The following is a 14,290-nucleotide window of genomic DNA, read 5'->3' as shown; positions in this document are numbered from 1 at the left end:
ACATATATATATATATCAAAGATTTCAAATAAGTAGTTTTTTATGTTGTTTCAACATTCATCATGAGCTGAAAGATGTATGATTATGATGTTATGTCATTAATGACCACAGTAATTATAAAAAAGTGTGACTTTTAACAGCCTAAATATAATGCTAAATACCTTTTAAATACTTTAAAGCTAAGCTGTTTTTATCTGATTTAAATTGAGTTACAAAATGTTCAGGTCAGTTAAATAATTAGAAAAAGAAACCTACTTTGAAACAAGCCTTTTTCTCCTTCTGCAGAATGTTGACTGCTTTCAGGCATTTGAAGCTGTGGAAAATATGGATTCTGTCTTTAAATTGAGAATAAAAGAGGTTTACTGATATAAAGAAAAGCTCGATTTCACCACAGCTTACAGAGCATCGGAATGACACAGCAATAAAAATTAAATCCATTTCCTCAAGGCTGCGGAACTTAGAAGATCCCATGAGACTGAAAAGTAGTCTCGTCTTAGATACACATGATATTTAAAGTGCTGGTATTTTAAGCTTACGCTCCCCCAGGGCTGCTGGAGCAGCTGATGGCGATGCTCGTTTCCATCAGACTGTTAACTCGCATTTTGTGCAAAATGAGAGTGATTGAAATGGCTTCTGACTTCCTCTCATTTTAATTGTACAAACTGAGACAGTCCACCTCTAAATCTGTCTTGCTGCTAAACTTTGTGACCTCAATCTGCAGCGAGCTCTTGGCCTAAATGTTCAAACCGCAGCAGGGTCATCATTCAGAGCAGTTGATAGCATCAGTCCTGTCCTTGAAGCCTTTGTGCATCGATGCCCTTGTAAATGAACTGTTCTGATCTTTGACATGCAAGGTAACTGTAACCCATGTACACTTCTGGGCTATTATGGATTGAGCCATCACCAATCATTTGGTTTTTGACTTTTATTGACTCCCTTGATTAAGGGTCATTTTGCATCCAACTTATGACACATGATACCTTTAACTCAGGAGGGCAAGGTGATGTAAACAGCAGAAGGTTATGCACTCTGTGTCATTAAATCCTTTCTCCCATCAAGTTCCTCTCTGGAGTGTGAGCGACTGGCTTTCAGCACCATGGACAGGGACATTCATCAGCGCAGGGCTGATGTGGCTGCAGAGCCATGAGCTGTAGATCATATCCCATCACCCCATGGCTGACAGTTCATTTTGAAGGCCCAGCTGATAGGGAGGGTGGAGCTATGACAGGCTGCATATCCATCAGGCATCCTGAGACCCATCTGTGCACTTTTTATCACAGTTTGGCACATCGTTTTGCTCTAGGTCGTAAAGTGCTCTTTTAGCACGGTCCAGTCCTAAATATGCCCCTCATTTTAATTGAGGTTTATGGGGCTGCTGTTAACATGGCTATTTATAACCATTGATGGACTAAGACCTTCAAAGTGCATTGGAGACAAAAGGAAACTGAGTTCTGGAGGGAATTATGGACTGTTCCCCTTTAGGTTGTGTAAATGAAAAGAACCTATAGCCTAAAGGCAGTGCATAATTATGAGAACCTGGCAGAATGTGCCCTTGCCTTGAATCTATCTACATGTACATGTACACTATATATATATATATATATATATATATATATATATATATATATATATATATATGTGTGTACATGTAGATAGATTGTTATAATATATGTGTGTGTGTATATATATATATATATATATATATATATATATATATTTATATATATATATATGTAGAAAATTATTTTATATTTATTTGTTTTACTGTATTGTTTTTATTTAATTATTTATCATTAATAATATGTAATAATAATAATAGTTATTATTACTAGTTTTAGCCATGTTCGTAATATATAATTATTTATTTACTTATAGGAAGGATTTTATTCCAACATTCTCATACAAAAACATTTTATTTAGTTTTATTTTCTTCCCGCATTATCATACACAATTGTTTACTCTTTTTTTTTTAAGTGTCTTGTTTTGTTAAAGTGTACAGAAGTTTTTATTCATTTTTTAGATTGATCAACTATTTGACAATGAAAATCTTTTACATTTTGAAATTTGTAAAAGATATTGTCAATAATAATTGTTTTCCTCTTATCCATAATGATAATTGTCTTGTGCTAGTTTTAGTAATTTTGGCTACAATATGAATAAACTAGATGGTTAAATAGAGTAAATATTGACAATTGCAAGTCAGCATGGCTCAATTTATCATAAAAAGTCAGGTCAAAAAAGGCCACATATCTGACTTCCTTCACCAGAAGGAAATTTAGACTTCAATCTCCAATATAATAGATTTCAAGGCTTAAAATAGAAGGTGGCTGTCAGAGCACCTGCACTTCATACCTTAGTAAATTGGTCCCCAAGTGTTTCTGTGTGTACTTTAACCTACCAGTGAAGACCATACCAGGAGAAGATGACAGGTCTTCTCATAACCACCATTCATGTTTTTGTTTTTAATAAAATTTCTGAAAGAAAGAGAGAGAGAGAGAGAGAGAGAGAGAGAGAGAGAGTGAAGGAGCAAGGCACGGGGAAGAATTTTAATACCCCTGCTGTTAAACACTCTGGCAGTAGTTGTGTTTGAGATGCTATAAAACAGCAGTGTGAACTTTATTAGTACATTTCATTTCAGGGCGAGGTAGACTGTACAAGCACCAGGAAATGAAGCCCTCTATTAACCTCTCACAGCATGTGCCTGAATAAGTAGATAGCATTAGACTGCTTGTGACAAGAGTTTCAGAAGTCAAGGTCAAATAACATCAGAATTACACACTATTTTCTTAATGATAGTCCATGAAGAAAGATGCTTTTCCCTCAGAATCCTAACCAGCCGAACCCTGAACCTGGGTTGTTTTTAGCTGCCTTAGAGCTCTTATGGACAGTCAGAATGAATATTTAAGACAAGAATTATAGAAAAAGATCACAAACTATTTAGTCATTGCTTTTTTTTTATTTTATTTTTTTTATACAAAGGATTTATTTTAGTCTATTTTAACTTGTTTGGGAGTCCAGCTACATAAGCTCATTATCAGTCCTGGAACAATGACAGCTGTTCATATGTGAACATTTTATGTAAATAATGTCCCATAGTTTGAGGTGCTTCCTATGTGCATGTGTGAAGCAGAAGATGCCTGTGCTGGAAGATGATGCATGCTTTTACTGGATTGACTTCCTCTAGTACTGAACACTTTAGTCTCTTCATGTGTCTTCACCCAACACAGTAAGTTTGCATGGGGACTGTCTATTTATGTACTTCAGACCCTGCTCATCACCCTCTGAAACACTTCAGATATTTCAGATATTTTTGTTTTCCTTTCATGCATCAGAACAACCATATAACACTTTAAGTTGATGAGTGCTAGAAGAGCTCCAAAGCTCCAAATCCCCTGCCTGCTATGATTTACCACCTTATCCTAGATCCCAATGCTTAACTAACTGCTGTCATATTGTTTCAATCATTGTGACATAGTGTGTATTAGGTCTGGGCGATATAACTAAAGTAATTTTTTCAATATTTTTCACATCTTGACAATATTTTAATGTTTATCTTGATGTTTCCTTTAAAGTGTTTTTCCCCATTTTAATCAGAACCCTTTAAATTAATTAATACCCCTTTTAATAATCAGAATCATTTCAGCAAAATAGTAATTTATAACTGCATATTTGTCTGCATTTTTGTTGTAGTTTACTTCTTGCATTAAACTAGATTACAATTATTTAATGAAAGAAGTAAAAAAATAATAATATATTTAAATATGTAGTTGAAATGATCATGGCATGTTTTCCACCTTGTTTTTCACGTAAATAATGATATTGAATTGAAATTAGTTTGAAATTTGAAATTCGTTTTAAAAAGGTCCATTAAAATGATAATGATATGCACATTAATGTAATTAAACAATTTTATACAGTATGGAATCATTGAACAATACTGTAAGTATTTGATGTATCGCTCAGTCCTACTGTGTATTATGCTTTTCTTTGTCTCTAACCTTCTCTTCTTCTCTTTCTTCTGTATATCAAGCTATTTTGTGTTCTGCTAATCTTGTTACTGTTGTTGCTTATTATTATTATTATGACCTTGTTGTTATCAATTATGCTTTGTCTCTTTTCTTTGCATATTTCTTTCATTGTGTTGAATTAGTTCTGTTGCTTTGAGCACTCTCTCCCTTTCTAACCCTGCGTTCATTTTGTTATGGCCCGACCGCAGTCCAGGATGATGCTGCCCCAGGTACCCAGGAGTACATTATGTTGCGGCAGGATTCCATCCATTCTGCGGATATAAGGGGTAAAGGCTCCCCTTTTCGTGCTAAGTGTCATGAAATCTTCTGCTGCACACTGAAGCAAGTCGTCCTCAAAGAAAACTCAGAGTCTGAAGGTTTGTGTGCAACACATCCATGTTTTTATTTACTTTGCTGATGATTTTGTACCTTTTACTTAAGTTTAAGTTTCTTTAGTTTTTTGCATTTTCTTAAAAGCATCTGGCTTGTGCATTTTTTGTTCCTGAGCCGTATGTGTCTTGTAGATGTTGAATGCCCTAAGGATACACTCTCCTTTTCTGTGTGTGTTTGTGTGTCTGTGCTGAATGCAGACCGTTACTCAAGATCCTTCAATTAACCGATGATGTCACTCTGCCATATTTACATTTAGAGGCACCAATCAGGGCCCTCTCTCCCTATATATATATATATATATATATATATATATATATATATATATATATATATATATATATATATATATATATATATATATATATTCAGGAACATTCATATCCAAGTTAAGATTTTATTAAATATGTATATATGAAATAGATAACTTAACAAAGGGCATTATACACTTTTCCATTAATATTCTCCAAGTAACCAAACAGGCAACATTTAAACAACTGCAATCCTTAAAAACAAACAAAGAATTATTAATAATACTTTATAATAACATATAATAACTTAGAATAACATTAGCCATGAATTATTAATTTTCTGTTTTATGATTTTAATGTTTAATGAATTTACCGTTAACCATTTAACAGGTTTGTACTGTAGCATTTTTACCATTTTGTAGGTCTTTTACCATTAAATTCACGGTCATTTTGTTACAGTGTACCTTATTTTTATTCTATAAAAATGTACAAATGTGGAATAAGTGGACGATGAAGACAATTTACAAGCATGCCCTACTTCCTTCTATAGATCAAATCCCACCCCCTTACCATAAGCCCCTCCCCTTCAATAAAACAGCTTGTCTCTTTCTCGTTCTTCCCGCCGTGTATCTTTCCTTTCTTCTCTTTATCCCTTCACTCATTTTCAGACATCCCTCTCCTCACACATCAGGTCTACATTAGATAATTAACTGCTGCCCATCTGTTTCACAAATGATAATGTTTATGCTTTCTAAGGGCTAGCCTGGACAATCTCTTTGTCTTTCTTTCCCATCAATCTGGCTCTTCCTGTCAGGTGTTTTCAGATGCATGAAGGTTGCTGATGTCATATGTACACAGGTCCAAATGTGCTGGGTTGTTATGGGGTCCTGCATGCGGCTGAATGCTGTATTGTCTTTATGTCAAGGGAAACTTGTAGAGTACTAAGATTGTCCAAACATGCTGTAAATGTGATTGTGAAGTGTTTTTCTTTTCAGACTCTCAGATCACTGGGTAAGCCATGAGCAGTCACTTAAAGCCTAAATAAATAAAGTTATACAGAAATGCGCTCATCTCCGCCGTTGTGCTGGATGACATATGAATTGTTCACGCATCGCTGGATTGCAGCTCTAGATTGATGGATAATTTAGTTGTCATAGATATAATGCCATTGCTGCTGACAAACATGTGCCTAATCATTTATTCAGTAATGGGTTATATTCACGGTCATTACTACCTCATTTATGCATCTTATGGAGTTGTAGAGAGTCTCTGAGGAGCGAGAGTGTGCTGGTTGCAGGGAATATTTTCCATGTCTGTTTGTGGTACATTTTTATCTGTCTGCATCACGCTGCAAACAAGAGGACATGGGTGAAAAAGAGAAGGAGGGGTAGGCTTATAAAGAGACAGACTGGGGTACTGCAGATCTATTATTCAGTCTGACTGAAGCTCTGCTTGGACGTGACTGAATTTGCAAAGAAAGTCATTGGTTTCTTATGAAATGTATTCATAAGCAGCGTTCCGTCAAGGGTGAAGGGAATCATTCATCTTAAAATGAAAATCTGTATTTATTTTCTCAGCCTCATGCCGTTCTGAATGCTTTCTTTCCTCAGTGGAACGTTCACACTTCTCACACTCCTCTTTTCCATACAGTGAATCTGATAGGGAACAGAGACTGTTAGATGGATAGCTCACCCAAAAATGAAAATTCTGTCATTAATTGCTCACCCTCATGTCATTACAAATCCAAGACCTTCGTTCATCTTTGGAACACAAATTAAGATATGTTTAATGAAATTCAAGATCTTTCTAACCCTGCATAGACTGCAACTCAACAGAAATGTTCAAGGCCCAGAAAGGTTGTAAGGACATTGTTAAAACAGTACATGTGACATCAGTGGTTCAACCATAATGTTATGAAGCTACGAGAATATTTCAGTGCACAAAGAAAACAAAAATAACTTTATTCAACAACACTCTCTTCTCTTCCATGTCAGTCTTCAACGTGTTCATGAGAAATTACTGTTGAACCACTGATGTCACATGGACTATTGTAATTATCTCCTTACTACCTTTCTGGGCCTTGAACGTGTCAGTTGCATCACTGTCTATGTGTAGCATAGGAGGAGTCGTGATGACATATTGGGAATCTCAATGCAAGCTTTAATTCAGAGAGCATAGTAGAAACAGGCAGGATCAACACACCAGCAAAAAACAACAGCAGAGACAAGGCAAAAGAGTAATCCAGATAAACAGGCAAAGGTCAGGGTAGGCAGCAAAGTATCAAAAACAAGGAAATAGTCCAAGATCAAAACACAATAACATGAAAAGCAGGAAACATGGAAGGCAAGACAACGGGAGGCTAAGCATTACATCTCCAGAAAAGTCAGAGAGTGTGTGCTACTTTTAAAGTCCTTTAGCTGTGAACTGATGATGAGATCTGATGAAAGACAGGTGATTGCAATTGATGACGTGTCGAAGCAGAGAATTATGAGAAATGGAGTCCAGGGTGAGTAGAACAGTTTGTGTAGTGTGAGTCTATGTGGTGGATAATGACCTCTGGTGGTGAACAAACAGAAGTTTGTAGACCTGATTCATGACACGATGGAGGGACAGAAAGCTCTCGGTTTTCATCAATAATATCTTAATTTTTGTTTTGAAAATTAACAAGGGTCTTACAGGCTTGGAACAACATGAAGGTGAGTAATTAATGACAGAATTTTTATTTTTTTATTTATTATTATTATCTCTTCTAAATTGGCACAAAAGTACCATAGAAGTACCAAATGTTGTGTTTCTTCAGGCAGTGAATTACTTGCCTTTTTTTATTGTTGTTGAGATTTACTAGCAATTTCTGAGTGAAATTTGTTTCTACACCAGTTTTCTTTTACAGTGTATGACTTTATACCAAATCATTGATTTCTTGAAAACCGTAGCAAAATCTTTAAGACTACCTTTTTCAAATCTCAAATCATAAATTAAAATGTGTGTGTTTTTTGTACAAACTACTTTTGTAGTACAGACTACTTTTAAGATGCTTCTTGGAGCGTCAAACTTTCAATACCTTGTCACTATAAGCTTTCATTGTATGCAAAAGAGCAGCATGAACATCCTGCTACACCTCTCCTTTTGTAATCCATGGAAAAATACAGGTTTGGAATGACACGGGGTGAGCAAATAATGACAGAATCTTTCATTTTTAGGTGAACTATCACTTTAAGAGAGGAAGAACATCTGAACCACTGTGTAGGAGGAAGACATACTGTTCTGGGATCAGATTGTGTGTCACAGAGACTCTGAGTTAGTTTGGACATGATCCAGTGATGGAGAAAGCAATGGGTGCAGGTGCTGCTCCTGTAAGCTGAAAATCTGTTGCTGATTTCTTAAACCACAGATATTATCGTGACACACACACACACATACACACATTCGATGGAGACTCAGATCAGCAGTGGAGTCTATAATCATAATCCTTTCGCTCCACAAGTGCAGCAGACTCTGACACCACCCACCCCCCCACCCCTTCACTACACCGCTCCCTCTCTCCTGTTCTTTGCTACTTATCCTCAGCATCCTTTGTCTCTTTTGACGGCTCCACATTCATCCCCCAATCAATAGCTGCCTGATTTCTGTCTCTTCTCTATCCTAACATCTTTCTGTATGTCTTTTTTTTTCCAGTGTGTCCCAAAGTCCTGTTTCTTTATCATATTTAAGTAACTGAGAACAAGTTGTACTTTCACTTTTTATCTTCGAAAGCACATACTCAATCCTCAGTATGCACTAACATTTGTTATTTACAGACCACATTTGTTTATAACCCACAAGTTTAATGTATCTGTCTTCTCCGGAAACTATACATCACACTGATATGTGTGGGTGTATATATTAACATTTTCTTCCTTGAATTTCTGTCTAACATTACTATGATAGAAAATTGCGTGCACTTTGAAAAAGAACATTGAAAAGTTTGTGATCCGAAAGATTTCTAATGCTCTAAATCTCTTGTCCTCTCTTTGGTTATTTTTTCTTTTGAGCATAATACAGTAAAACCAGCAATATTGTGAAATCTTACAAATTATTACAGATCATTTTAACATTAATATTGATGCATGGTATCAGTGCGGAGACATTTTATTCTGTTTTCAGGATTTTTTGAAGAAAGTTAAAAAGAAAACCATTGTTATGAATAGCATTTAACAGTAAATTACACTTTGGAACAAAAAAATGCATCCTTGCTAAATACATTTTTTTTTTAAATCAATTATCAGTGTCTTTCAAACATTAAGGAATATTTAAAGCAGGGAAGATATCATCTAATTATTTATATATTATGTTATTTATTAGGGGTGCTCCGATCACGATCGGCCGATCGTTATGCGCATCCCGTCAGTAAAGCCGGTTCTCTAATCAGTGGTTAATTCCATTAGGTGCGTGATTTCACATAGAGCAGCTGTTGCTACACAGAGCCCTTGTTAATAGAGAAGATGCGCAAATCCACTTCATTTTCAGCGTTTTTTGGCGCATCTTCTCAGTTAACAACGGCTCTGTGTAGTAACAGCTGCTCTATGTGAAATCACGCACCTGATGGAATTAACCGCTGATTAGAGAACTGGCTTTACTGACGAGACGCGCATTAACGATCGGCCGATCGTGATCGGAGCACCCCTATTATTTATACATTAAAAACTAATTTGGTGATAATAATAATAATAAATTATGAAGTTCTAGATTTCCTAGATTTTTTATTTTAAACTTGATTGGCACAAACCATTTTTTATTAAAGAAAGAATGTTAATCGCACGATAGTTTTGCATTATTTAGCACTTCTTTGAGTTATGTTGAAAAGAATGTTCCAACTCATAGCACCAAACCTTATTAGGGACCATTTGCTGGTCTGGCAGTCATAGTTTCTAAATGATGGCTATTGTTGTCCATTTATATAGTATTCATCCAACACATGACATATTGCAGTTATAAATCACGACTACATCCATAGCCCTATTTTGCAGAATCCAAAATAATGGCTGGCTTGCTCATTTCACAAACCATGTGTTTCAATAAAGCGCTTGGCACATTCATCCACTCTCCCACCTGTGTAAATAGCATCAGTGCGACTGATGAGCTCTGAAATTACATTAGGACTGACCCCTCACTTCTCATTTCAGCTGCTGCTCTCAAACGGCATGACTCAACACTGTTATCCCTAACCGCACAAGTCTAGCTAGACTCTAATAATGGCGTTTTTGTTTGTTTGTTTCCTCATTTTGTTGCATCATGCTCACGGGATCAGGCTGGAGCTATTTATGCAAATGTTTGCACAAATAGAGAAAGCATGAATAAGTCATGGTTATGATAATAGATGTGGGGCAGGGGAATTCAGATGGTTGGAGCAGAGTGAAGGACCACCTGCACTGCACTCTATTTGAAAGGTGTTTTTAACATTTTTATATTTGATGTGTAAAAGGTGAGAGCTTTGGGATAGCAGAGGGAGTAAGTTAGCACAGCTGATATAACTGGTCATTCAGGTGGCAGTACTGCCATCATCTCGCTCCAGGACACATACAGTATTGTTCAAAATAATAGCAGTACAATGTGACTAACCAGAATAATCAAGGTTTTTAGTATATTTTTTATTGCTACGTGGCAAACAAGTTACCAGTAGGTTCAGTAGATTGTCAGAAAACAAACAAGACCCAGCATTCATGATATGCACGCTCTTAAGGCTGTGCAATTGGGCAATTAGTTGAAAGGGGTGTGTTCAAAAAAATAGCAGTGTCTACCTTTGACTGTACAAACTCAAAACTATTTTGTACAAACATCCTGTGAATCACTAAACTAATATTTAGTTGTATGACCACAGTTTTTTAAAACTGCTTGACATCTGTGTGGCATGGAGTCAACCAACTTGTGGCACCTCTCAGCAGTTATTCCACTCCATGATTCTTTAACAACATTCCACAATTCATTCACATTTCTTGGTTTTGCTTCAGAAACAGCATTTTTGATATCACCCCACAAGTTTTCAATTGGATTAAGGTCTGGAGATTGGGCTGGCCACTCCATAACATTAATTTTGTTGGTTTGGAACCAAGACTTTGCCCGTTTACTAGTGTGTTTTGGGTCATTGTCTTGTTGAAACAACCATTTCAAGGGCATGTCCTCTTCAGCATAGGGCAACATGACCTCTTCAAGTATTTTAACATATGCAAACTGATCCATGATCCCTGGTATGCGATAAATAGGCCCAACACCATAGTAGGAGAAACATGCCCATATCATGATGCTTGCACCTCCATGCTTCACTGTCTTCACTGTGTACTGTGGCTTGAATTCAGAGTTTGGGGGTCGTCTCACAAACTGCCTGTGGCCCTTGGACCCAAAAAGAACAATTTTACTCTCATCAGTCCACAAAATGTTCCTCCATTTCTCTTTAGGCCAGTTGATGTGTTCTTTGGCAAATTGTAACCTCTTCTGCACATGCCTTTTTTTTAACAGAGGGACTTTGCGGGGGATTCTTGAAAATAGATTAGCTTCACACAGACGTCTTCTAACTGTCACAGTACTTACAGGTAACTCCAGACTGTCTTTGATCATCCTGGAGGTGATCATTGGCTGAGCCTTTGCCATTCTGGTTATTCTTCTATCCATTTTGATGGTTGTCTTCCGTTTTCTTCCACGTCTCTCTGGTTTTGCTCTCCATTTTAAGGCATTGGAGATCATTTTAGCTGAACAGCCTATCATTTTTTGCACCTCTTTATAGGTTTTCCCCTCTCTAATCAACTTTTTAATCAAAGTACGCTGTTCTTCTGAACAATGTCTTGAACGACCCATTTTCCTCAGCTTTCAAATGCATGTTCAACAAGTGTTGGCTTCATCCTTAAATAGGGGCCACCTGATTCACACCTGTTTCTTCACAAAATTGATGACCTCAGTGATTGAATGCCACACTGCTATTTTTTTGAACACACCCCTTTCAACTAATTCAACTAATTGCCCAATTGCACAGCCTTAAGAGCGTGCATATCATGAATGCTGGGTCTCATTTGTTTTCTGAGAATCTACTGAACCTACTGGTAACTTGTTTGCCACGTAGCAATAAAAAAAAAACGAAAAACCTTGATTATTCTGGTTAGTCACATTGTACTGCTATTATTTTGAACAGTACTGTAGCCGCCAGCCTTTTAACTGCTGTGAAGTGCCAACAGTGTGATGGAGGGCCTCCAGTGTGCCATGCTGCTGTTATCTTCAACTGAGCTGGGTTAATAGCGATTTAAGTTTGTGCTTAATCCACTTAAATGGTGTGGAAGTAGTGCTGAAGTCCAGCTAAAGATATGATAAAAAAACTATGTGATTTGTTTGTTAAGTTATTGCAAGTATACTTAAGGTACCTTTAAAAATATTGCATTTAAAGACTGAATTTATTCAAAGATAACACAGTCCTCATCAATAGTGGTGTTAAAACACAGTTTAGGCTTAATATTAAATAATGTGCATTGTGCACAAGTAATACTCCAAATAATGAAACAATTCATTGTTTATTTTTGCATTGTGACAGTTTTAATCATTAATTATATTAGTATTTTTGTGTGTCGCTTCTGTTAAAGGGGGGGGGGGGGGGGGAGTGAAATGCTATTTCATGCATGAGTTTTTTACACTGTTAAAGAGTTGGATTCCCATGCTAAACATGGACAAAGTTTCAAAAATTAAGTTGTACGTTTGAAGGAGTATTTTTGTTCCCAAAATACTCCTTCCGGTTTGTCACAAGTTTCGGAAAGTTTTTTTTGAGTATGGCTCTGTGTGACGTTAGATGGAGCGGAATTTCCTTATATGGGTCCTAAGGAACTTCTGCCGGAAGAGCGCATGCTCCCGTATAGCGAGGCTGAGCAGCACAGACATTTCACTGATCAGAGCGATTCACTGATCAGAGCGAGAGCGTCGCGAAAAGTCACAAAAGAAGTGTGTTTCTGGTTGCCAGGGCAAGACAACCCTGCACAGATTACCAAAAAAAACAGCATTAAGGGACCAGTGGATGGAGTTTATTTTTACAGAGCATCAACGGAGTTGTGCAAGTGTTTTTGTTTGTTCCCTGCATTTCGAAGATGCTTGTTCACAAGCCCCAGTTTGACGACGGATTTGCATATCGTTTATTTCTTAAGGATGATGCAATCCCAAGGAAAAAGGGTCACGATCGTGTGTTGGAACCGCAGGCGGTGAGTAAAACTGCTTCAAATATCTCTGCCTCCTTGTTAGTGCGTCCCCTCCCATGCCGGAGACCCGGGTTCGAGCCCCGCTCGGAGCGATTCATTGCTGCTGCTGCTTTCGTTCAGTTTCAGCCTCGGGATCTGATTCTGGATCATAAAATCGGTACAGACTATCTTTCTCTTATGAATATAATAAAACTAAAGACTTTTTGGATTTATGAAGGATGCAGTACTACTCTATATGTACTCAAGATTAACAGGATATTGAGTGAAAACGAGCATTTCACCCCCCCTTTAAGGCTCTGATGCTAAAATGTTAGAACTAAAAACATAAGAACATTATTTTAGATAACTTAGTTGACCACTAAACAGTTGATTGCTAAATGAATCGAAACAGTTGAACATTGTGACCCATTGTGGTCTCTGTGGACCCACAAAGTCACAAATCTATAACTGGGCGGTAACCTAAAGTACAAAACCTTATTTAACCTTTAAGTGGCACATATTATTACATTAAGTTACATATTAATACTTTAAAAGTATGTATTAGTACCTAAAGTGTACATGATAGTTTCTTTTTAAAGGGAACCACCCCAGTGAAAGTTTAGTGTCAATGTTTGTGAGAGTGTAGATGAGGACCTGATGGAAAAAATGTAGTGTGAATGTTTGATAAAGAACAGCAAAATATGTGAATGGGAGGAAGCGAGCAGGAGTGGACTGACTCACTGCACACTTTCAATCCTGCCTTACTCCCCCTCTTTCCTTAAACACTCACACGAAACGCACACAAACACACACATACACACTTGGTCTTTTCCTCTCGCCCACGCCAGTGTATTCCAGATGCCTGTTTAGACGGGTAGTCATGAGTCATCTCCCCACATGCTCTCGCCTATTCTCCTCTTTCATCAACCTGTTTCACACCTCTTCAATCCCTCGCGCTCCTGGAGAGTTGAACTGAGAGCTGTACAGTAGGTAACTTCTCTCCTCCGCTCCCTCGCGAAACTAAAGCAGGATGCTGTAGCACCATGCTATCACACCACCATGAATGGAAATAGTCCACCATGTCAGAGAGGAAATCAATAGACCAACACTCTACAGCTCCATTTAAAACTAGTTTGTGCTCTTGCCTAAGCTTTGCCACTTGACCGATTGGTGATGCCCTCATTTTTGTTGAAATGTTTACTGGGAAAGTTTTGTTCTCTGTCTGTTCCAATAGTGCAAATGAGAACAGTGGTGATAGTTGAACCCCAAGCCCTCATTCTGTGAAATGGACGCAGTGGAATAGTGCAATTACATAAGACTCCAGAGCATCTTCTCCCAAAGGGCTTCTGGCAGGCTAAGTTCTTGTCGGCACTGATTTACACAGACACCCATTTTGGAGCATCTTCTCTTCTGCCGGCCCTGGTGAAGGATCTGAGAGTATTGGGCTGGACAGAAGATG

The 14,290-nt window shown here is 37.4% G+C and overlaps 1 protein-coding gene across 4 annotated transcripts in view; it reads left to right on the top strand.

The window, feature by feature from the left end:
- Nucleotides 1–14,290, top strand: part of LOC127971844 (fibroblast growth factor 13) — a 114,843-nt gene that overhangs the window by 48,858 nt on the left and 51,695 nt on the right. For 3 of the 4 annotated variants that reach the window (XM_052575095.1, XM_052575094.1, XM_052575096.1), the window contains exon 3: nucleotides 4,217–4,384. The exons of the other annotated variant lie outside the window; for it this stretch is intronic. In XM_052575095.1, the coding sequence (XP_052431055.1) occupies nucleotides 4,217–4,384 (168 nt within the window). The remainder of the gene's footprint in view (nucleotides 1–4,216; nucleotides 4,385–14,290) is intronic. 4 annotated transcript variants of the gene reach the window in all.

This window comes from Carassius gibelio, chromosome B14 (genome assembly GCF_023724105.1).
Source record: "Carassius gibelio isolate Cgi1373 ecotype wild population from Czech Republic chromosome B14, carGib1.2-hapl.c, whole genome shotgun sequence".
Classification (NCBI taxonomy): Eukaryota; Metazoa; Chordata; class Actinopteri; order Cypriniformes; family Cyprinidae; genus Carassius; species Carassius gibelio.
The sequence above is the reverse complement of the archived record's forward strand: the minus strand, read 5'-3'. Positions and strand labels throughout refer to the sequence as shown.